This window comes from Pezoporus occidentalis, unplaced genomic scaffold (genome assembly GCF_034315485.1).
Source record: "Pezoporus occidentalis ecotype Australia unplaced genomic scaffold, CSIRO_AGI_Poc_V1 ctg192, whole genome shotgun sequence".
In the NCBI taxonomy this organism is placed as follows: domain Eukaryota; kingdom Metazoa; phylum Chordata; class Aves; order Psittaciformes; family Psittacidae; genus Pezoporus; species Pezoporus occidentalis.
In genome coordinates, this window is record NW_026913771.1 from 937,540 (window position 1) to 961,090 (window position 23,551).

At 37.4% G+C, this 23,551-nt stretch overlaps 1 protein-coding gene across 16 annotated transcripts in view; it reads left to right on the forward strand.

Moving 5' to 3' along the window:
• The window catches only part of BCAS3 (BCAS3 microtubule associated cell migration factor), a 361,344-nt gene that overhangs the window by 139,527 nt on the left and 198,266 nt on the right, over positions 1 to 23,551 (forward strand). For 14 of the 16 annotated variants that reach the window (XM_062617124.1, XM_062617125.1, XM_062617117.1 and 11 more), the window contains 4 exons: positions 3,296 to 3,340; positions 9,837 to 9,961; positions 10,553 to 10,718; positions 12,088 to 12,188. In XM_062617124.1, coding sequence (XP_062473108.1) covers positions 3,296 to 3,340; positions 9,837 to 9,961; positions 10,553 to 10,718; positions 12,088 to 12,188 — 437 coding nt within the window. The remainder of the gene's footprint in view (positions 1 to 3,295; positions 3,341 to 9,836; positions 9,962 to 10,552; positions 10,719 to 12,087; positions 12,189 to 23,551) is intronic. The other 2 variants (XM_062617126.1, XM_062617112.1) reach the window with 1 other exon arrangement.

A 23,551-nucleotide genomic window follows, 5' to 3' on the forward strand; every position in this document is an offset into this window, starting at 1 on the left:
ATAGTCATTATATTTGTATCATACTTCATTCCCAAATTCATTATAGCTTTGGTGAAACACCAGGATGTAACCTGCATTACTTGGGTCTTGTCAAAACAGACATCCAACATACCTTCCAGGAAAAGGAATAAGCCTTACTTTTTTTCCATCCAGAAGATTTAGATAGTGTGTTTTTAAGCATGAAACTCTACCCGTTCTTCATCCCATCCTTCATCCCACCCCCAGTAAGGAAGGGAAAGAGTAGGTAAAGTGTCTGATGCAATTTTATCATTCTAGTGTTTCTCATTGCTTACATTATAAGTACTGAAAATCAGTGACATCCCTTTGTTTTGTTTTGACTCAGCTTAATTTATCCCAGGTTCTATTACTGAAGCAAACAAAAATAAGGAGTGCAAAGTCATGATGTCATAATATAATTAAGTAGGAAAAAGTAACTGAAAATGTCAAGAAAAAAAACCCAAAAGTCAAGCTAAAGAATCCAGTGCAGTAGGTCAGTTTTCCTGCATGCTGAAGTCATTCTCTTTCTGGCACATTTCTCAGGGGTGTCTTATGTCACCTTAGGTTATATAATACATTTTGGTAATAAAGCAACTACTGTAGTGATTTGTATTTGATATGAAATACAGTGGTTTGCACTAGTTTTTGTTCACGTGTCACTGTGAGCGGATTCTTGCTATGGCAACATATAGCAATGAGGGTTACAGTAGATGGGTATTGCACAGCTTATTAAAAGCTTAAATAGTTTTTATTAAACACGGTAACACAAAATCAATGTGTCAGTTTTTAATTGGCTAAAACTCAGAATCAGATAAGAAATTAAGTTAATTCTGTTGGAATTTTGAATTGTAAATCTTCATCATTCCATATTTTTCCTTTGGAATTTCTCAATAGCTGTGAGAATGGGGAACCTCAGCGACTTTTTTGCCTTGGCATTGCTCTGTTCCTGCCACTGAGCGCAGCCATCTGGTGCTGTCTTTTCAAGGTTGGGTTCTCCTGTGATTTGTGAATTCTCTTTCTCTCCGTTAGCACACCATTCATATTATGTGAAGGAAATAGTGAAAAAGAATTACTTAGATAAATATCGGGGGGGGGGGAAATAGCCACCATAAAAGAAACTAGGTCTTTTGAACAGAAAGGACATGCTAAGTTGTCTTTCTCACACTTAAGACTTTTATTAAGACTGCTGTAGTCTTTGAGAGTGTAATTATATTTTCTTTATGATACGAGAGTTTGTATCCATTTTAGAAGCAAGCAAACAAAACCTTCCATTGAAACACCGGGGTCAATTTGTAATTAAAATAGCGAATTTGTTAATTTGCAAGTATAATCAAGTCAACATACTATGCTCTTGACCAATATACTATGCTTGGGAGGGGGGGAAGCCTATGTTATCTTCTGAAATGTTCTGATGAGCTCAGCTACATGTCTTTTGCCTGTTTTTGCAGATAGAAAAACTACTTCAGGGAAGAAAAAAATCTTGCCAAAACATCCAGGATCATAATTTAAAAATTCTAAGCTCTCAGTCAGATTCAAACACTATCCAGTGACTCTTCAAATCTATACTAGATGCATTCTAGGTTTTAAGTTATATTTGCTATGAGTTGTGAAGAAAACTTAGCTTTACATTTAAACAGTGTAATAGTGCTGGGCTCATCTTAGCCATTCGAATGGTCTTTGACTTGGACACTGACTGTGTTGACTCTATAGGAGATCATACAATGTATACAGTTCATACAGTTTAATTGGGTTTTATCACTATTCAAAGATTCTATATTATGTGTAGAGAGGCAGCTGGTTCTACAAAATGGGCTCTGTCCCACAAAGTATTAACCAAACATTTATTTAAATATGAACAGTTAAAGGCTAATCCATGACACAGAGTTCAAAAGATCTTCAATATGGCTTTGGCCTACATTACTGATGAAAAAAATAGGATTTTTTTTTTCTGTAATGTTCTGTTCTGTGTTGGATTTTTATATCTTTGCATGTCGAAGAATATATGTCTTGGTTTGTACCTTCGCCTAAATGTTTTTTTTAAGAGGATGCCTCCATTCATTGATGTGCTTGTGCCAAATTTTTTTCACAGAATTCCTTTTTATCAGGCTGGTATCCTTTTACCTGTGCAAGCATATGGCTGAGTGCTTTATACATCTTTCTGTGATAGATATTTTCTGTTAGTTCATTACCTGAAAATACTTCACTTGTTTCAACTACCCAGAATTTATCACTGAGTCAGAGTATGGAAAAAGAAAAAAAAAGACAGGCATTGATAAAATCAGTTATTCAGCAATTTTGTGGATGAAGGTGTATCCCAAATGAGACTCACAGAAGCCTTGAGCATGTGAGTAGCTCTAAATTTACCTCCCGTTCCTCCTTTTCAGACTTTATGAAAAGGTCAGTGTGGTGATGGCTTTTTGAAAGGTGATGCAAAGAACAAGGAGATAGCCATTTAAAATGCACTGAAATTAATGGGGTGTGGTACCACTGTAAAAACTATCCACAGTACAAAATACGTGAACAGAAATCAAATCATGCTGGAGATAAATTGTTGAGTGACCAAAAGCATTAAGCTCTACATCTGGTGATTTTTAACAGCAAAGGTACTTGAAGTAAGATAGGGTTCTCTTCCCTGCATTCCATGCAGACTTTTAAGTGAGGGAATAGTATTGCTATGTCATACAGTTGCTAAAGATTTTTACTTTAATGGTGTGTTTAGGAAAAGGGCTGAGTAATTTTCTCTAATAAATTGTGTTTGTACCTGTGTTTTTTACTTAGGACTTGCCTATTTTCAGTATATTTGTAAAACTGTCCCACTCAGACCTTTAGTGTGTCATGGAAAAGAGCCTCGTACTTGTTGCTTTCGATGCTAATTTCTGTCTGCTAGTTCTGACTTTAATGTTGGTTTAAGGCTCTTGATTCCTTTTGCCTCAGATTTAGCAGCAGCTTTCAGTAAGGAGACGTAAGCTGTGTCTAACTTGAATGATAACGTTAAAGCCTGCTTGCAACTGGTGCATTATGTTTGTCACCGCAGTTGTGCATGAGGAGCCTGCCCCGTCAGCTCCTGCTTCCATGGGTGGCTGTGTTGTCCCTGGGACATTCACCTGGGCAGTTGTGTCTGTGAGCCTTAGCATGTTGGTGACATTAGGGATCTACATCTCTCTCAGGGCATCATGAATGGTTATAAGAAATTATTTTGTTTACCTTCTGCATAAATCTTAATAGCATGTTATACAGTGTACTTGTTGGTAATGGAGTTTTCATCTAATTTCTGTGCATTTTTCCCCTTTACATGAAGACCTTACCTGTTTGGAGCAGGATGTTTTTCCATAAAAGCTCCATGGTGAGTTCCCAGTTCAAACCCAGCATGCCTACAATTCATCTGCTGTCCTCACTGAAAATAACGCTGTGCTTAGACTTTAATTTTGGATTAATTTTTTTGTTTAATTTGTTGACTTGCATGGCTGATCCATAGGTGGAAGCACTGCATAATTTCACTCTTAAGCTATGGATGTGTGTTCACCATTAAGCATTGTCAAAGCATTCACTTGTTTTTTTCCATTTTTACCTGTGAGGGGGCATTTAATTTTTCAGTAGCAGCAAAGTTGAAAAAATAAATTATTTCCCAGCGAGCAAAAATGATTGCAACAGCTTTCCAACACAAGCCTCTTTTTCTCCTGTATTGCTTTCTTTATTCCTGTATCACTAAGTTGCTTACAGACAGAAAAACATCAATGATGACCTCTCAAAAATAAGCCGGGTGAGCAGTGAGTAGACAGTGAAATATTGCAGTAGGGGGGTGAAGCAAGTAAAATGGGCACTGTAGAAAATAGCCAAACCAAACAAAGAACAAAACAAACAAAAACACAAAACCAAAAAACTTATCACACTTGAGAGAAAAACCAACCAGCCAAACCACAGTTCCATTAAAATAATGATATTTGAAATTACGAGGGCGGTTTGTTTTAATATGTAAAATTGCAGCATATTACAAACATGTAGGCAGAAATAAAAGCAAATTTTAACAAGTTTCCTTGTGGTGGAGCTTGGTTCAGTGTTCATGCTGTCACCTCCAGTCACCTCTTTATAACGAGATGGGAGTAGGTGCTTGAAGTTCCAGATAACAAGAGTGGAAGAATTTTGAACATCTTAAAACTTTCTTAGAAAATTTAGAAACTTTCAGCTAGAAGGTGGGTTTTTTGGGAGGGGGTTGTTTTAATGTTAGTTGGGGATGCTTATTAGTATCTGTTAGAATATTTGTATGTGGCTCTTGTTTCTACTGCTGCCAGTTTGTGCCACATGTATCACCCCCTTATGTCTCTGTCAAAATGCTATCTTCAGCAGAGGGAACTTCCCAGGAGTTTTGTTAGGATACAGGCGACTTGAGAGCTGGTGAGGGACTCGGGAGTTATAGCAAAGGGAGGAAACACAAAAACACTAAATAGGACACTAGAGGAAAGAAGGTGACATTGCCCTGTTCCTATGGAATATATGTAAAACTTCCTAAGAACCATTTTAAAATGTAGCTTGTGATGCACCGAAGTATTTCATGTGATTGTGATCTAAGAACTGAAAAGGCTCTGGAAGGAGAGTTTTGAAAGTGGATTGTCTTAGCAAATGGATGTGTTGGTCAGCCTCTGCATGAAGCAGCAAAGATGCTTGTCAACCAGAAATTATTTTAGATTGAGGCAAGATTAAAAGGCCTAGATTAAAGAGGGGAATATAGGAAATAGACTCAAAAATTGTTGCCTGTCTTTCACAAGACTCTTTTGTGGTTTGTTTAATGCCAGTTCTAGCTCAAAAATATGGTCTTTACTAGCCTACAGTGAAATTAGGATAAAAAACACACTCTGGGTGGGGGAAGAAATCATGTTGTTTCCATTAAGGTCTTAATGAGACCTAAAATTATGTAAACAACATGAATGGAGATTTGACAGCTTGCTGCCTGGCGAGTAGAGGAGCCTACCATTTTTTTTTCTTGCTTTTTCTTGTTTTATTCATAATTTGATGACTAGAAACATGTCTTTGTTTTCTTGTTTTAGGCAGAGTGATAAATCAATTAAAATTACGTAGTTTGAGACAGATATGCTTTTTCACTAATTCTATGTGTAATTGCAGATTTCATGCTGTATTTTTCTCGTGATACTTTTGTTGCTGGTTATGTAGCCCAGATAAAGTTTTACCTCGAGAAATGGTATGTTTCCGTTTCAGTGGGGTTAGTTGTGGAGCTGTGGATAAGTGCTTTTGTTTTTATGAATCTGACGTATTTGAAGCCTATTCTTTGGGAATATAAAATCAGTGTGATTCTCAGTCTTTGCAGACTCTCACTATTTTAATTTGTAGAGCAGTTCCCTCATACCATATATGTGCAATTTAGTTATTTTTTTTAGAGTCATGTCACTTATTTGACTATGAACATAAAGACCAATTTAAGAGCCAGCAGCAGTTTGAGACCTAAAGCTCTTTGAGGAACACTCCAGTACTGCACTGTACTCTGATGTTCATATTTGCCTATAGTTTGCAAAATATATCAATAGTATTGATTGTTATTGATTTTCTTAGATAAAATGGAGTAATTTTGAATTGTTTCAGTAGCTCTTCATCTTTTCTTTTGCCTTGTCAACATGAAAGAACTTGCATGCTATTGCTGAGTCTCTTAACTTTTTAAGATCTGTCAAAGTAATGTCTTACTTTTCTTCTTTAGTTTGCTTCCACCACTTTTTATGCTATTTCAGTACAAAATGCTTATATGTATTTTGCACTGGACATGTATGCATCTGCATCTCAGTGTTTCTACATTTAAAATGGAAATAATCCCCCAAAATTATGTTAGAAAAGTCAATAGCACCAATTTCCCCAAATATTGTGGTATTTAGCTGGAGTTTGGGATTAACTTGACCTTTAGTAGGTGACTTTGTCATTGACTTCAGCTGGTGTAGGTGAATGTCAACTGCTGGTGGCTGAAATCACATGAATGTGATCTTCAGTTGAGGCACAGCTCTTACTAAACTTATAGCAGAACAAGAACTGTGAAAGTGATTTTTTATTACGATTGTACTCCTGGTGTAGGTCCCTGCAGAGATACAACTGGGATAAAAATGCCGCTGTGTCTCATTTAATTCTTGGTGTAGTTACACAGTTTGGTAAACCCAGAGAGGAAAAAGTGCACTGACTTCTCATCCTCCTTTTATATAATGCTCTTGTTTCTGATGTGGAAGATCAAAATTATGAGAGCTTTGGTTCCATTAGCTTCACTTTCTTGTTTTACGTGTTGATTCCCAACAACTCTCACTTCTCCCTGCATGGCAGTGCCTCTCAGTAAAAATATGGTATAATCTTTTGAAAGTTAGCATATTGTGAAGATTCTTTTAAATTAACTGTTTTTAAAAGTGAGGCCAAATGTGCCTTAATTTCAGTTCTTGGAATAATTTACGAAGTGCTGACAGGCTAAGAGCAAGTAAAGAGCAGGAGTTCATAGCAGAAACCAGTCATTCACCACCTGCCTTCAACATGATTGTTTTCTTATCATTTATAAAGCTGAAAGGGTGTTTGCATCTACATAATAATGAGGATTTATAGCTTCCAAGTTGTTAAAATATCACAATGACATGAAAATATATTTTTCTAATGGCATTACTGTTCCTGGAAATAACTGGGCTTTTGAGGATTGCTGAAGGAAAGAAATTTGAGTTGGAATGTAATGATGAAAACTCAGGGATAAAGTAAAATGGTGGTAAAATAAAAGATTCCTCAGTTACAATAGTTTTCAGAATAGACTTGTTGACATCTCAGCAGTTTCTTCAGAACTGTGTCTGAACCAATATGATGCGCTAGTCAGGTTTTTTGTTTGTCTTTATTTTTGAGCAGGACTGAGTTTAACCACATGAGTAATCATGTTTTACAAGGTCTGCTCTTTCTGTCTACAAAACATCCTTCTTGAAGGGAAAATGTTTTGGCACTGAAACCAGCACTTAAATGCATGCCTTGAGAGATGTACATCTTAAAGTCATGGTGTAAATAGAATGTAGCTTAGACCATTGCCTTTAAGGTTGGTCATAGGTCTTGGGACTGTGGGTGTGGAGATCTCTGCAAAAAAAAAAGTGGTTTTAGAGTACCAGGTTCCTTGAACTGAAAGGCTTGAAGAAATGGAAGTCAGTTATGGCCCTGTAGAAGTTTACTCCAGTCTGTAGGTGAGAACAGCATTTGCTGCCTTTCTTTTATTTTTTCATTTTAGATTATTTTAATGAATAACCTCAGATTGTATAGAGTAAAACTTGAGAATATTAGGAGTATTAAGATAGTGTGGAAGAATTATCTTTTCAGGAGTTTGTAAGAGGAAGTGTATACAGCTGAATCATATCTCTATCATTGTTTTGTATTGATTGATGGGTAACACTGTCCTTCTGAACAATCTTTTTCTATATTAAAACGGATCATTTATTGATTGAAGTATAGATCAGTAAGTAACAAGTCTCTACTTAGTGGATACATTACATTTTCATTTCTGGAGGAATATTAGTGTGAATACTTGGAAGGTGAGAGCTAAAAACAGTTCTTGATACACAGTTTGTTACAGGTCTGGTTAAAAATACTGCTTCTGTGACAGATAACTCTTTCAAAGAGAAAGAAATCTATTCTGCATTTTTCTGAGTAGCTAATAAATACTTCATATGTTAATATAGACTATTCCAATATAGATCATAAATTGCCACTCCAAGCAAGGTAATATATTTATACTCGTAACATTTTGGAACACAGATTTCTGACCCAGTAATCTATAGCTGTAGATTCAACAGTTGGATATTAAGTGCTTTGTGGTGGTTCAGTATCAGAGCTACTGACTATAAATTGCAATTGCTCTTTTGTGACGTTCTAGCTTCTCCTGCATGTGTGAGAGCTTCAGGACTGATCTAAGTCCATGAAAGTTTGTCTGAATCTTTCCATTGACTCTAATCAGTGTGATGGAATTCCTTTTGAAAGTTCATTCTGTTTTGTTTTGTTGGGTGTGTGTTTTTTTTCTTCTAAATGAAAAGTGTGACCGTAGGCTTGCTGCATGTGTGATTTATGGCAAACAGCTTAGCCCCTCTGTGCTTTAGTGAGCCCTTGTGTAAAACTGGCACAGTAATACCATACAAGGTGCTGGGAAGCTCAGCTATACTTTGTGTACATCCCTTTCAGAAACCTGGCTGAAAATACAGTATGAGGTAGACAACTAATCTTTTCTCCCATTGTCATACATACCCTAATTTCTGAAATGCTTCACAGAAAGTATTTGCTGCTTTAGGTGAGTTCAAGTTGAAGGACATTTTAAATGTTCCACATAGCATGACAGTAATGATGGTGACGATATGTTTTGAACCATATGCCATGTCATTTTCCACATGTCACTTACTACTTCTTGTTGGAAGGAAATGAAGCGTTTGAGATCAGGGCAAGTTTTGCCATTTATTTAAGTGAGATCGGTTCTGAGCTGTGAGGAACCAGGGACCAAGACATGGGTGTTTGTATGGAGCAGGAGCAGGAGCTTCAGAGAAGCCCAGCTTGTAGAACAATTTTGGTTCACCTTACTTTTCTCATGTTATTTTTACATTATATTGATTCATAATCTGTCTTTGCTTTAATACCCCTATTGGTTCATTCTGTGGAACCACTTCACCTGTATACAACTAATTTGTCATTGAAAAAAAGGGTGGTATGAATCAAGTGCCATTCTAGTCATGCTCAGTGTTTGAGTTGCTTTCTCCTGTTTTAAAATATTCTTATGGTGCTTAATTCCATCATGATACTTGCAATAATTTGTTTGCATGTACATATATGCACACACACACATCTCAGAATTGAAGATCAATACTTAAAAATGACCCAGTCAATATGATAGTGTAATCACAGCCTTGATATAATGTGGAACAAGAAATTAATAGAAGAAAAAAGGAAAGGAGGGAGAGGTGTCAAGACAAGGGAGCAGTGAAATAGAATAGGGAGAGAAATATCATAAAGTCCAGTTTAAAAGACAGGGAAAAAATAGAATGTGGAGAAGGAGGAATCCTGCATGAACTTCTCAGACAGCTTTTCTCTTAAGGGAAGGGTAAAAATCTGGTTTAATGAATTGAGGAAATGGGCAAATTTTGAGTTTATAGAAAGCAGAATGTTGCGTATCTTCAGCTTCCTGTAGGGAGGAACACTAAATGATGTTTCAATAAAACATAATTATAAACCACTGGATCTGCTACATGCACATTGTGGTGTTTCAGAGGAGAATGTATCTTAATCTCTTTTTACATGATACAGTTACTGATTTAACATGTAGCTCATGAGCGTATGCATTGTTCCCCTTTCCTCATATCCTCCGCATGTTGTTCCCTCTTACCCTCTTGCCCATGTCATATATATCCGAGTAGTTTCAATGTGCAGATATACAGATCAGCAGTCAATGTTAACATTAGTTAGAGGGTTCTTTTGAAAATGCCAGAAAATACCAACCACCTAGAAAGACTGACCCAGAATCTATATTTTAGTTCCCAAAGGACTTACAATTATAAATGTTTGTATTCACTTCAGAAGTTTCTATTGAATGCAGGTATTCAATATTGGGTCTTTTAAACAGCCCAACTAATTCTCCATTATGAGCCAGTGCTGTCCTTCAAGTTAATGAGTTCAGTGATCAAGGGGAATTTAGGACCTATTATTGAGAGCCACTAAGCATCTGTAAATTCTGCTAAATCTTACGGGAACTGCAGATATTCACCATTTCTGAATTAATATCTTAGAATGACTATTAAGCAAGGGACATCTTGATTTTTGAGAAAATAACTTCCATAATTTTTTATTATTTCTTTAAGCAAATCCAAACCAGCTCCACAGATTTCACCCAGTAAGTCTGTGGGAGGCGAGTTTTGTGTCGCTGCAGTCTTTGGATCATCAAGGTCATGGTTTGCAAACAATCCTGGTCTGAAAAGAGAAAAAGGTTGGTATATTCCAAAAATGAGATTTGTATTTAAATTGAAATGAATTTATTTTCTCATTTTGTGAGCAGATGGTGCTTATCTGTAGATTTTGATCCTGAAACAGTGACAGTGGACATTTTGGGGGGCATGGTTGGGGTGCTTTTGGTAAATAGGAACAAAATTTGCAAGAAAGTTTGATAAGTGAAATCAATCACTGATTTTTTTTATTATGGTGCAATGACAGAAAACAAACTTTGGTTTGACTTCACACAGTCAAAAATACTGTGTGAAGTGTTACTGTGAGGTAAAGGACCTTTGCTAAAGCAAGTATGTTTGGCAGCGTGTTGTCACCTGGACTCACCTTGGTGTGAAAACTCTTGTTCCACCTCCTCTTAAATCAGATAATCATATTTTTTTGGAACAAAGGGAAAATTTTGTGCTTGGTACCATTTTCTCTTTGTCTTTCCAGCCCTCTCACTTCTTTTGATTGGTGGTTTTGAGTGCAAGCATATAAAGCAAGAGATTTAAAAGAATAGTCTACTGTTCCTGTAAACATTTTTGCTGTTTCTGCTGTGCTATTGCAGTAAGATTTTCTTTCTTCTTGCAAACAGATCAATCAAAACAATTTGTAGTGGAGTCGTTGTATATCATCAGTTGTTATGGCAGCCTGGTGGAGCATGTTTTAGAACCACGTCCACTCAGCACTGCTCCGAAGATCAGTGATGATACACCTTTGGAAATGGTGACATGCCCAAGAGCCAGCTGGACTTTGGTTAGGTAGCTCATTCTTTTTACTGTTTCTTCCTCTTTTTGTCCAGGAAATGGTTGTGATCTTTTTTTTCTGGAAGGGATGAATGTTCATTCATGTATCATGAGGCTGGTGAGTGACTGGAACAGGTTGTCCAAAGAAGTGGTGAATGCTTCATCCCTGGCAGTGTCCAAGGCCAGGCTGGACAGAGACCTGGGCAATATGGTCTAGGGTAAGGCATCCCTGCCTATGGTAGAAGGGTTGGAACTGGGTGATCTTAAGGCTCTTTCCAACCCAAACCATTCTATGATTCTTTGAATTTCACCCCTATTTTTATCTTAAAGTTTACCTTAAAGACTCTTAAGGGTTTCCGTTGAAGGAAGGGGCTCTCAATGTTCAAACCTACCTTTTCCTATAGCTGTGTTAGTGCTTATGTGTCTGAAGGGGAGCTAAGCATTTAAATAATTCTGTAGACACAGAGGTACATGAATGTGTTTACAGATCAATAGAGATCCTTATCAATTGGTGATTTTAAATGATCAGATTGTAATCTAGTTTTTTACAGAAGGACTAGAAACAATTATTTTAATGGTGTTAAAGAACAAAATTCTGCCGTGAGTCATGAGTGAGGTTTCCACAGTGAAGCATTGCAAAGAATTAGGCAAGTTATCCTGTAAGTAGCTGAAGGTAGCATTTCTCAAGACAGTTGAAGAAATTATTCCTGACACGCAGAAGAAAGTAAACAAAAATTGATGAGAAAGTGTTGTCAGTGCTTTTGACGTTTTAAAATATTTCCCTATCGATTTTTCTTGGCTCCTATATTCCTTAGTGCTGCTTATGGCTGGACTAGGTTGATCAATACTTGATTTACCAAGCTATTTAGGAATGGCCCACCCTAATTAAAATTACAACACAGACTTCTAGACCATTATTGTTGAAATGAGTAGGTTGTAATGGAATTGAAAATTCTAATTGGATCAATAGTCCATAACTTTACACAGCTTTATTTTCACAGTTTGTGAATGCTCAATGACTTTACAGTATCGAAGTAGTGCTAGTTAAAAGAACAAAAAAAGTCCCCAGTTTCTGTTGTGTGTTTATATAACGTCAGCATGACATACAAGGGTCCTAAACATGTTTACCAACTTAATCTAAACCACCTTCATCGTGAGCAATTCATGTTGCAGTCAACAAACAAGTATTGTCTTTGCCTCACAATCTGTGCTATTTCATCCTGCTGCTCAAGTGCTTGTGGTGTATTGCAGTGTTTGAACAAGCTAATTTAAATAATTACAAACATTTTGTGAGCTTGTATAGATAATTACATGTGATGACAGAAACACTGATTTACATTCTCTGTATTAGCTAAAATATTAATAGTCTTGTGTTTTACCTCAGAACTCCTCAGTGGAATGAACTCCAACCACCATTTAATGCAAACCATCCACTGCTCCTGGCTGCAGATGCTGTGCAATACTACCAGTATCTTCTTGCTGGCTGTAAGTAGCTGACAACTTTTTGTCTTGTCTTATGTGCACATTTTAAGCTGAGTGTGACTTAGTTTTTCAGCCTGCATTTATTTCAGAATACATTTAACCCCAGAATAGCGCTGACGTAACTATATTAGTAATGGTAGTGAATATAAGTATCTTTTTGATATGAATCAAAGTTGTGAGCCTGTCATATACCCAAAATGTGAGTGTTTGGCTGGCTTTGAAAGTGTGACTCAAAAGATCCCCTGAAGTCTTTAGGGTTTCTTCACCTCATTTCTTCTCATGCTTTTAGCCATTTCCTCAGTACTCAGTGACAAGCCAGTGCATCTGCATTTTCCCTCTCCCTTGGAACTCCTTATTGCTGGGCTACTTCCAGCCAGAGTCTGAGACAGCTGCTTCCCTCGGGAGCCTTGGCATTGCTTCCAGGTTTGGCTGCCCACCTGCCTAGTCCTCTGTCTTATCCAGCCACATCGTTTGCAAGGAGCCAATGTGCATGGCATTGCATATTCAGAAACATTTATATATCTATAGATACATGGTATATGTATATTATATAAACCCATGTATTTTATATTGGTTTTATAGATGAGTATTTATGTTACTTTTTTATTTTGACCATTCAGAAAAGAGAATAATATTAGCAGTAACAATTCTCTATCTAGGATGTAGTCAAGATCAAAATGATACAGCAGTTGAAGTTTCACAAGGGAACACCTCTTGGCATATGTAAAGGTACTCATGGGGAAACTAGATCCTCTGCACAGTTGTCAGTGCAGCCAACGCCAGCACATGATGTGGCACAGGCATTTTAAAATGCAGAAAGTGGACATCTGGCCAAAAGGCAGTTAGAACATGACTGGTAAAAGTGACACTGGCGCCAGATTAGATCTGTTGCTTCTACCTTTCCATCTGTTGCATGTGCTTCAAGCTCAAAATGTTGTGGGAACCCACAAGGTTGTTGTCTTCCTTGTTCCATGCTGCATAGAAAAAGGAAGAAAACTCAAAAGGTGGAAAAGAGTATGGAAAAGGTGGTTAGTAGTGCACAACACTGTGTTAGATGTGCCTTTGGGCTAGAATTTTTTCCTAGATCCCTGTGTTGTTTTACTTTGACATATAGTATGAGAGTTCTGCTTTGAGATAAAAGGTCATTGCAAGGAGGTATTTTGGTTGTATGATAGTTTTTGATACAAATATGGATCTCAAATTTCAAATTACTGTGTCTAAAATTAGATGTGCGAGCCTATACTTCCATTTTGAAATAAATATTTTAAATTATTAAGTCCAATCAGGTCAACAAATATATTTGTATTTTGTATCAAAACCGTTAATAGACACTGTTAACTACAGAGCATAGGTCTAGTTTTGTATTGTAGTTTAATGTGGCTGCTGCCAGAGTCTGTTTATGCTGCTGATAACTCATTTTGGTATCAGTATTTTTATCCATTGCTTACAAACCGTTGTTGCTACTGCTACTGAGTAGTCTTGAAACAGTCTCCAAAAGCAGCTTTAGTTCACAAACACTACCTGTGTTTGTGGATCCTTCCAGCTTTGCTGTTTGGGCCAGATTTATTCCCCCTCCTCCCCCTCCTCAGATTCTCTCCTCTAGTTTCAAGATGTCATTATCATCCGTACTGGTTTCAGCTATTTCTCCTGCATGCTATCAAACGTGCAAATATATAAATTATTGTATGGAGCATGTAGTTCTTGCAGGATGAGTCCAAGAGCACAGAATGCTCTCTGGAGAATTCTGGACATTTTGTAGAAGTAGTTTGTCTACCTTTTAATTTCTGTTGAAATGAAAAACAATGTAATGCAATGATATGGTCTGAACAAAAACCTTCTTTGAATAGAAAAGCTTATATACACAGATCGCATTTATTCCACAGTCTGAAACCAGGGATGGATGTGGTTCACTGTGTTTCATTAATGTCTCAAGTACGATGCATGTCAAATGGTTTGGTATTGAAAACTGTTTAAAGGAAAAAGAATGAGTTGTAGCTGAATTGCAGGAAAATAATGACTTTGAATTACTTGAATTACAGCGAAGACTTTTAAAATCAGGGTTTTTTTTCACAACTTTTTAGTTTTTAGGAACTTTTTAAGATGAGTGTGAAATGTAAATGAAAATAGAATAATAACCACTACAGACAAAAAAGTATCTATAGAACATAGTACAGCTGGCATTAATGGAACAATTTGTGTATATCTGATATTCTTTGACGTTTTATTTGTCTTCTGGATTTATTCTATCTGGAGCTTCTCAATGAAGTTTTGGAAAAAAATGGAGTCAGAGCAGGATTCCCACAAAACAGTTCAAGACACCTGTTGGCTTCCCCTATTAAATACACGCTAAACTGAAGTTATCTGTCTCTCCTTACCTGCAGTAATGTAATGGGCTGACATTAGCTGAAGCCTGTGGTTTGATGTGCTATCACTTCCGTCAGTAAGTTTAATTGCCAGCAAATGGCTAAATAGAGGTTTAGGGTGAATGTTACATCTGTCTGCCACGTTAGTGGTAAGAGGAATTCTGGCGCCGTTTCAGGGTCACTATTTGTATCTGTCTATCAGAGGTAGAATACAGCAGTTTCTCTCAGTTTCTGTATAGCATTTCTGCCAATTGTTTGGCTCCATTAAGTGTGCAGGGGAAATAAAAGCCTGAATGACCAAGTCACAAGGGGGTATGGATAGACCCTTTCTTTGTCCACACTCAGAACATTGCATTAGGTCTCATTATCCATTTATAATAAGTGACCTTTGCCCCCTGGGTCATTGAAAAATACTCAGTGTGCTTTTTAGCACAGAGTACCTCTGTCAGCAGACGGACAGAACAATGAAACGTCTGGCGGTCTGGTTGGAGGGCTGTGCTCTGCAGGTCTGCAGAAGGATACAGTTCGATGCCAAAACACAGCACCAAAATCTTCCTTAGTCTCTGAAAAGCATAAAGTAGGCCAGTGAGTTCTTGTGATAAAGAGAATATTCTAAAAAAGCTGTATTTAGTTGTTTACACAGAGTTCAGCTTCCAATATTTTTAAAGAATCTGAAAGTTATACCCACAGCTAATAAGGAAGTAACAAGGAACCATTGTTTGAAGAAATATATAGTACAACAAGTGTCCAAGACCTTTATCCCAAGGGTATTTGTAAGTGGATTAGCACAGCTGTTTCATTGCTTTGAGGTCATCTGTGACATCTGCTGCAGAAACCTGGATCAGTGTGCACAGTTCGTATCTACCTGAGCGCTTTATCACAGCTGTGGCTCACTGCAGAGAGGTGAAGAAGTGGATAGCAAGAGATTTGGACCTTTCTGTAAGTTGGTGGCTCAAAAGTGAACTTGCATGTTAAATTCCACAGCCTGCTGGCCTGCAGGAAGCGTGGGTATCCTGCTCCTGACTGCTTCAGGCTTTATGCAGTTTGAGAGTGAAAATAACCAGTCTGGAGAATCTCCTCACCTTCTAACAGAGCAGATTTCAGACTTACCATTGTTGTCATAAGAGTTCATCCTGCAGAGCCCAGGAGGTACTGCAGGCCTCAAGTCCTTTGTGCTGGGTTAGATGTTTCTCTCTGAGCCTTCTCAGATTTAATACATAGTATTTTACCTTATTTGTGTCTCTAGTATTCCCTCTTTATTTCCTTTGTTCTGAGTAGCTGCTAAATTTAATCACAACAGAGGAGGGAAATTTAAGTCACATTTTATCTGTCCTAGATGTTTTCCTTACCTCGTAAGTATCATCACCACAGGACGGTCATAGCAGACCTTACAGAGGAGGAGAGTTGTGCAAGGCACTGTGTGCATACCTAGAAGGGTTTCTGGTGTCCACAGGAACTTGTCTTTAAAGGATGTGCCTTTCTTCAGAGAATTGCCAAGTTTCATTATTACTTATTCTTTAAATAGTACTTGCTTCCTGCTGTTTAGGACTTAGGAATTAAGATGCTTCTGGTAGTATAAACTCTGGAGGCATCCTGTTAAGGTATACTTTCCTTGTCCCTGATAATCTGCTGTTTGTGTTCAGGTTTTTTCTCTAATGAATACTTTTCTATTGCCATGACCTGAATTCTTCCATATTTGATTGACTTAACCTGTGTTGCCTTTGTCTAACTTCTGTGACTTCTATTTTAGCACGTTTGAATTCATTTCAGACACGTGCATGGCACATAATGGAATTGTAATGAAAATAGGTAAATTTACATAACAACAAAAAAATCATACGTCCTCATTTCATGCTTCTTATTTCCTTTCTTCCTCACCCCTTCTCTTTGAATTCACTTTTTCATTGCACTGGAGGAAGGGACTGTAGTTGAAATATCTGAAACATGGACAATTAATGCATTAATGAAAAAAAAAAAACAAACAACCCAAACCCAACCTTGAAATCAGATCAAAAACTGACCAGAAAAAGCATTGAATGAGATGGTTTCTCTCCTCTGGCTCTGCCAAGGGCACCTTCACATTCCAGGCAAAAAGTTTTGGCTCATCAGGACCAATTTTATGGAGATGACCTGCAGTTGTCAGAAGCAGGCCAATGACAAGAATTAATATATTAACTGGTATGCAGTACTCTGACAAATTGCTTACTAAATACATCAAAATTGATTGGACGTTCTGTGTTTAAATTGACAAATGACTGCATTAGGGGAAGGAGGGAAATCCATTAATTACAGCTGCCCTCAACCATAGGAAATGTAATCGTATAAATATAGATTTTGTTAAAACAAAAGTCTCTACTTTACTACAGTGTTGCTGGTAAGTGTACTTGCACCTCCTTGCTATTTAAACCTCCAATAGGAGGTATTGAAGACAGATCTTTGCAATTGGCTTTTAAATAATCAAAGAGCATTTCTGTTGTGCTAAAAGGAATGATGCAGTGTGTCTTTATCCCACTCTGACCGCTTCTGGAAATGGTTTCTCTCTCAGAAAAACGGACATGTAGCTGAGGCTTCTGTTGTCTCATTAATTGTTTATTCTAAATGCAATGTAACTCGTATTCCATGATGTTAGGATTCAAACCAGCACTCTTTATTCTCATTCTTTGTTCCTGTACTGGTCTTCAAGTAATATTTGCAGGGCTGTTACTTATTTCTGAGTAAGAATTTGCACTTGAGTTAGGCCTGAAGATATAATCAGTTTTATAGCCTTCGTTAAGGGATTCTTGAAAAGATTAAGGTCTGTATTTATAGCTGCCTTTGACTTCTGGCTGTTACAACAGATTTTCATTTCTGGACCAACTGTTGTACATATCTGGTGTTTTCCTGAAAATAGCTTTCATTAGAAGTCAGACGTAGTAACTATGCATTGTCTTCAAAGGGAGGAGGTTAGCCTTTCCTCACTGTTTGTTTGGGCTAAATGATAACACAATTTATACAGATAATCTCTCTGACATCATGTTTGCACTTCCCGCTCCCTCTAATGCAAGCTACGCACCCTGAGCAAGAGTTTTGTCTCTAAGCAACATTGCGGTTCTTTATGGCCTATTTGAGATTCCTTTCATACATTCCATTGATGGAAGTAAAAATTACATACATAGAACTAGTGATTATTGTGCCGTGGAAAGCAAGACTGAGAGTTAACAGTGGAGAGTGTATTAAATAACTGTGTTAATGTGTGCTAGGAAGACAGATAGTATGAAAAACAAGCTACGATGCCTGTAATCACAGCCAAACTGCTGCCATACAAGTCTCACTGAGCAGACGCAGTAAGGAATCTGGGCATTCTGGTCTACAGGCCTTTTTCCCTGGGCAGCAGAGCATGATGATGGCCTGGTAATAGGCTAATGAACTGGGACTGATAATTATATTTAGTGTTCTACCACTTCTCAGCCTTCTGCCTCTTATTTTTCTTCTTGCACTCTTTTGTGTGTGCATATTTAATTGTGTATTCTTTCTCTCGCACTCATGTAAAACAATGTATGTTATGGTACATACCACACTATATCCATAACTATAGTGTGTGTATGTGTAGCATGTTCTGGGAGGCGAGGGCTGTATCTTGCTATGTGTATGTTCAATGTCTATCACAACGAAGCTTGATTTCTAATAATAAAACTGATCAAAACCAGAGCCTGTTCTGTAACAACAATTACGCTATCATGTAGTTACGAGGTGTTCAAAGCCTTTTGCTCTGTTTCTTTGGCATCTCTACATTGCACGGTCAGATGCGAGTTTGGAGCTGTTTCAGCAGTCAGTGCTTTCGGGTGCCCATTACGGTGTCTGTGCTGGTCTTTACTGGTTCTGCAGCACTTCAGAGCAGAATTGGGCAGTTTAACATAATCCGTGATGAAGGCTATCTAAACAAAGCTCTCTGACCTTATCCTGAAGTGGGTGAAGCCCACTTGAGTTTATATGAGCTGCCGTGCTGTGAAGCCTGGAGAGGAGTTGGAGCAAGGATTTGTGTGGGGGTTAACATTTTAAGCTGCCGTTATTTTTATGTACTGATTGTATGACTGTTGCCTCAACTACTGGCCTTTCAGGTGTACCTGTGCTCCACAGATGAGGGCTTTCCACAAAATTGTCTCAATGGAGTGTTGTGGGCTTGAAACTGCAGGAAAATACGCACCATGTGTGCAGAGCTGGAGTGAGGGAGATGGCAATCGCAAAGCTGCAGGAAGGCAAATAGAAAGCTTCATCTGAGTGGCTGCAAAATCAGCCTTTTGGTAGATGGAGTGAGTCCCAGATCACAAGACGTTTGGATGATTCTGCCAAGTTTCACCTCCCTCTGCTCCTCTACTCCTCCAAGAGTATTGCAGCTAACCCTTGGTTAGTTGTTAGCACAATCCACTTGAAGGTGGGAAACTGTGTTATGTTGTTTTGGTATTTGGTGTACAACCAGCATATAGCTGAGACTTCATGTAGTGACTTGGATGTATATGTTGAACTTTATTATCCAGATGGGATTTTATGTATATATATATATATATTCTAGATTCTCAGATGCCATTATTATTCTTTCTACTTGAAATTGCCTCTAGCTAGTGTATCATTGTCATGAAATTCTACTTTGTTACTGCCACACAATAAAAAAGTACAAGATGCTTTTTAAAAGAACTTCCTGGGTCTTCGCATCGCTGGTTTCAAAGGAATTGTGTGGATGTCCTTTAAAAATCCACATCCTTGGGGAAAAAATTCTTTGAGATTTTGAGGACATTTCTATACAGAAAAGTGAGATGCAGAGTTTTAGAAAATGAATTCTTAAGTGTTTATCTTGACTCAGGTATTCTCTCCAATTATATGTATTTTCATATATAATGAAATATAATCTATAATAAAATATTTAAAATATATAAAAATATTTCATATAATATTTTCATATATATTCATATATATATAATTGAGTATATATATGTATCAAGTGATAAAGATAAAATATGTTGTAGAAGAATTTGTGCAATATAAGAAATATTTAATATTTGGAATTTTTTACTGAGTTTAAAACTGTTGCAAATCTTAAATCTGTATAATCTATAAAGATGTATATGTATTTTTTTATGACAACAGTTAAAAAATTTGGAGTTCAACTGATTCCAGGGATGCTTTTCTCTTACAAGATTGTTACATGTATTTGGGGTTTTCTGGCAGTAGTCACAACGAGTGGAAACAGTTTTAAGGTTTGCTTCTTATACTTGGAGGCATAACAGATTTCAAACTAATCTGGATCATCTTCCCCTTCCAGAAAAGGTGTTTCTAATGAAATTGTAGTTCATGGTATTTTTTTTAAAGGAACACTGTGTTTCCCTAAAACTGTAACGTGCACTTCCTGCTCCCTGCAGGAAACAGGACTGAGTGGTAGAGGAGAGCAAATTGAATTTCTCGCTGAACATAGGAGTGATTGGGGTAAATAGGAATAGGGTGAATGACAGTTCATGAAAGAGCTGCATCACTGCATACAAGCAGTGGAGTAAATCCTGATATATTCTTCAGCCATAATTGTGAAATGATACAGATGAGGTGGGTAAAAATTAACTCTATAATGTGCATTAGATGGTGGCAATGTGTGTTACGTGTTTGATGCATGTGTACACCTGGGCATGTGCACGGCGTCATCAGATTAACTCAGTACTTGCCCATCTTAATCCATATTTTATAAACTAAATGCTGGAAACAGCACTGCATATAGGAATTAAAATACTTTCAGATGTGTACAAACAACAATAATGAACAAGGGCACATGCTGAAATAGTTCTTTACTATTCTTACATGGTCATCTGGAACTTCTTAGAGAGGGGTCCATCAACACGAAGGGGTCAGTTTTCAAAGCAGTGTACAGGGATTTAGCCGCGCGACTCCTATTGACGTTAATGGGAGTCAAACGGGTAAATCCCCACGCACCGCTTTGAAAATTTACTACTAAGCCTCTTGACTTCTCACTACATACTTTGATTGTAACAGTAATCCATGGTTAACATAATTTTCCCGACAATAATGTCAAACATACTTTTGAAGTCAGTGAATTATAGAAATAGTTACCTCTTCCATAATTCTTTAAAGATGGCCATCAGATGGATTTCGCCATAGGTTCGTGCAGTTGAAATTATTCTTTACCTCAGGAAAGAATATATATGTTGTCCTTTGGTACAGAATGATAGTCTGCTCACAGTCTGAGCATTTGAACTGTTGAACAGCCTTAAGATGCTCCATACTGTGAGTAATGTTGGGTTCTAGCTCTGCCCACGTTTAGAAGTTCGCTGTACTTGACTGGTTTCCAATGGGAACTTTAGAAACAGAAGCTGGAGTTAAGGCACAATGTACATACACCAGTCTTGCAATGCAACCAGGAGTAATGGTGAAGCCTGGACGCCTTATCAGTACCTTTTTGAGGGAAAAAGGAAAAAAGCCAGGCTGTTGACTGTCAGACCAGCGTAAAGTAGGAGCAAGTAAAGCAGTCCTCAAATCTAAGGAGAATTCATATCCTGATTACAAACCTACCTATTCCTTCAAGATTAAAATGCTGATACAGAGAATGGATGGTCTATAAAGCACCTAATAAACTGTGGGCAATATATTAATAATGAATGGATAAATCTGTAAGTTAGTTGGTGGTGTGAAATAACTGTTAGGCTGACTAAAGCCCTGGTTTACAGGGGGTTTTTTAGCTTAATTTTATGATATTTACACATACAAGAATCTCAGAAAGTCCTAACAGGAAAAAATGAGTGGGGAGAAGTTTTGGGTAAAAGAGGCTATTTTAATTTGCATGGCATGTTCTTGCAGAAGTTTACAAGCTGAAAAATGCATTAAAACCAGAACTTTGTTCTGTAACATATAGCCACAAGTAAAAACACATAGAGGATATCACCAGACTACAAACAGGTTATTTTAAAGATGGCTGTAAGCATTCTGTCTAAAATGAAAATCTGGTCTTCAGTCTACTGTCACACTTGAGCAGAGGTAGAGCCACCAGTGCACAGAGGGATGTGCTGTAAGGGAAGATTTAGGAGCATCCCTGCAGTAAATCTCGCTAGGCAGTTGTTGGACTGGAACTACGTGGCCAGTCGGACTGTGGGGTACTGAAACCAGCCTCTGATGAAGTGAGATCACATCTATAAGGTGCAAAAAAGGTGAACCTGTTGAATCTGAAGCGGCCTAAACCAGAACTGTGACATTCTACTTGCCATGCGTAACACGATGTAACTAATGCACCAGCGGTTCCAGAAGTAGCATGAAGTAAATCATTCAGATTGTACAGCTTAATTTTAAGAGAAGTACTCCTGAAGCTTGTTGACAAGCATGTGATTACCTCAGGTCTCTAAAACACCTATGATAGTTTTACATGTAACTTAGGAACCACAGAAAAAGCATCAAAATCAGATGTCGCTGTGTGATTTGTATGAGGACAAGGGATATGCAAATTTTGTTCTATGTACTTGTTTGTCTGGAGACACTAGAGACTGCACGTGGACACAGGGCAGACTTCAGACTTAATGAATCAGTTGGGAAGTTCTTGTTTCTGTTTCTATGAGATTTTAGAATCTTCTTTCAAATTCTAAATTTTGCATATTCAGCTGAAATAAAGGAAAGCTCTCGTCTGCAGGCAAGTGTACAGCAGGCAGCACAGAACAGTCTCTATAGTCTGCAAATGCTTTTGCTCTCCATTTGGACAAACCTACATCCCTTAGAGAAGAGCACATTGAGAATTTCATATAGAACTCTCAATTAAATTGAATTGTGTAAAGCTTATTTATATAAATGAGAAAATTAAAACCTTTTGGTTCAAGAAGTACACAAAACTAAGTAAAACTAATGATTTATTGTTCACAAATTAAAACCATAAGTACGCACACTGCAATTGAGCTGTAGTGTTTCTTTGTTCCAACACTTTTATGTTGCTGAAAGATGACAATTTATAATCTTTGAATGAATAAAGATTTGTCTTAGGTTTAGGTATTTATGATATAATTAGCCCATCTATGAGCAAAACCACTGCATGTTAATTCCAGTATTCATCAAACGTGTATTTGTGTAGGTCTCGTTCACGTGCAAAGAATGTCTATGCAAATTATCTGAGGTTAATATAAACTGTTTTCTTCATTTGTTACTAAGTGTCATGGAAATGTTTCAAAACAATGTATTTGTTTTCTCATACTTAATCATAGAACTGTGTGAATCAGGACCTGGAGTTCCAGAGGGAAATCAGCTCAGCTGTATTTCAGCCTTTTTTTGGGCTTGTGTTGAAGCTTTTGCCTCAGCAGTCACTTCTGTGCAGTTTTCCTGGCACTATCAATTATCACACAAATTGCTAGCTTTGTACCGTGGGTCTTTTCAGACCTTTGCCTTTATAACAGTCCTTCTTCACTGTAGTAGGAAGATTAATCCTGCAGTTGCAGAGAAGGGAGTCTGTAAAGTTCAAAAATTTACCTTAGATTATGGGTAAGCACCTGTACCTTTGATTTTGAGGGCAGAAAATGAGATGACGATGTTCAAGTCATGAAAGAAGATAAGGGACAACAATTTTTGTTGAAACTCTGTTTTCCTTCAGTTAAATGTGGTTCAGTAGAGCAAATCAAGATGGATGGAGAGAAATATATTCCAGATTTAGAGCTGATGCAGATCACTTTTCACTTGAGGGAGGACAGAGATTAAAGGTGCCACTACTATTTTTGAGCAGCTCAAAGATGGTTTTTGCCCCTTGCCAAGTATTTATGGCAATGCTCTGGCTTTTGCTGTAGGTAGCAGTTAAAAAGTGACCTCAATGCTTGCTTACAGAGATTTTTGCATTTATGAGCAGGCTCTAGGAATTCATATCCTGTTGTACTGCATAAACAGAAGTTGTATGTTGTAATTCTCACCTTAGGTTTTTAAAAAATACTTATTTTCTTTGTACTTTTTCACTCCATGGGTAATTGTGCGAACTTCTGCGTTTGTGTATCTCTAGATTAAACA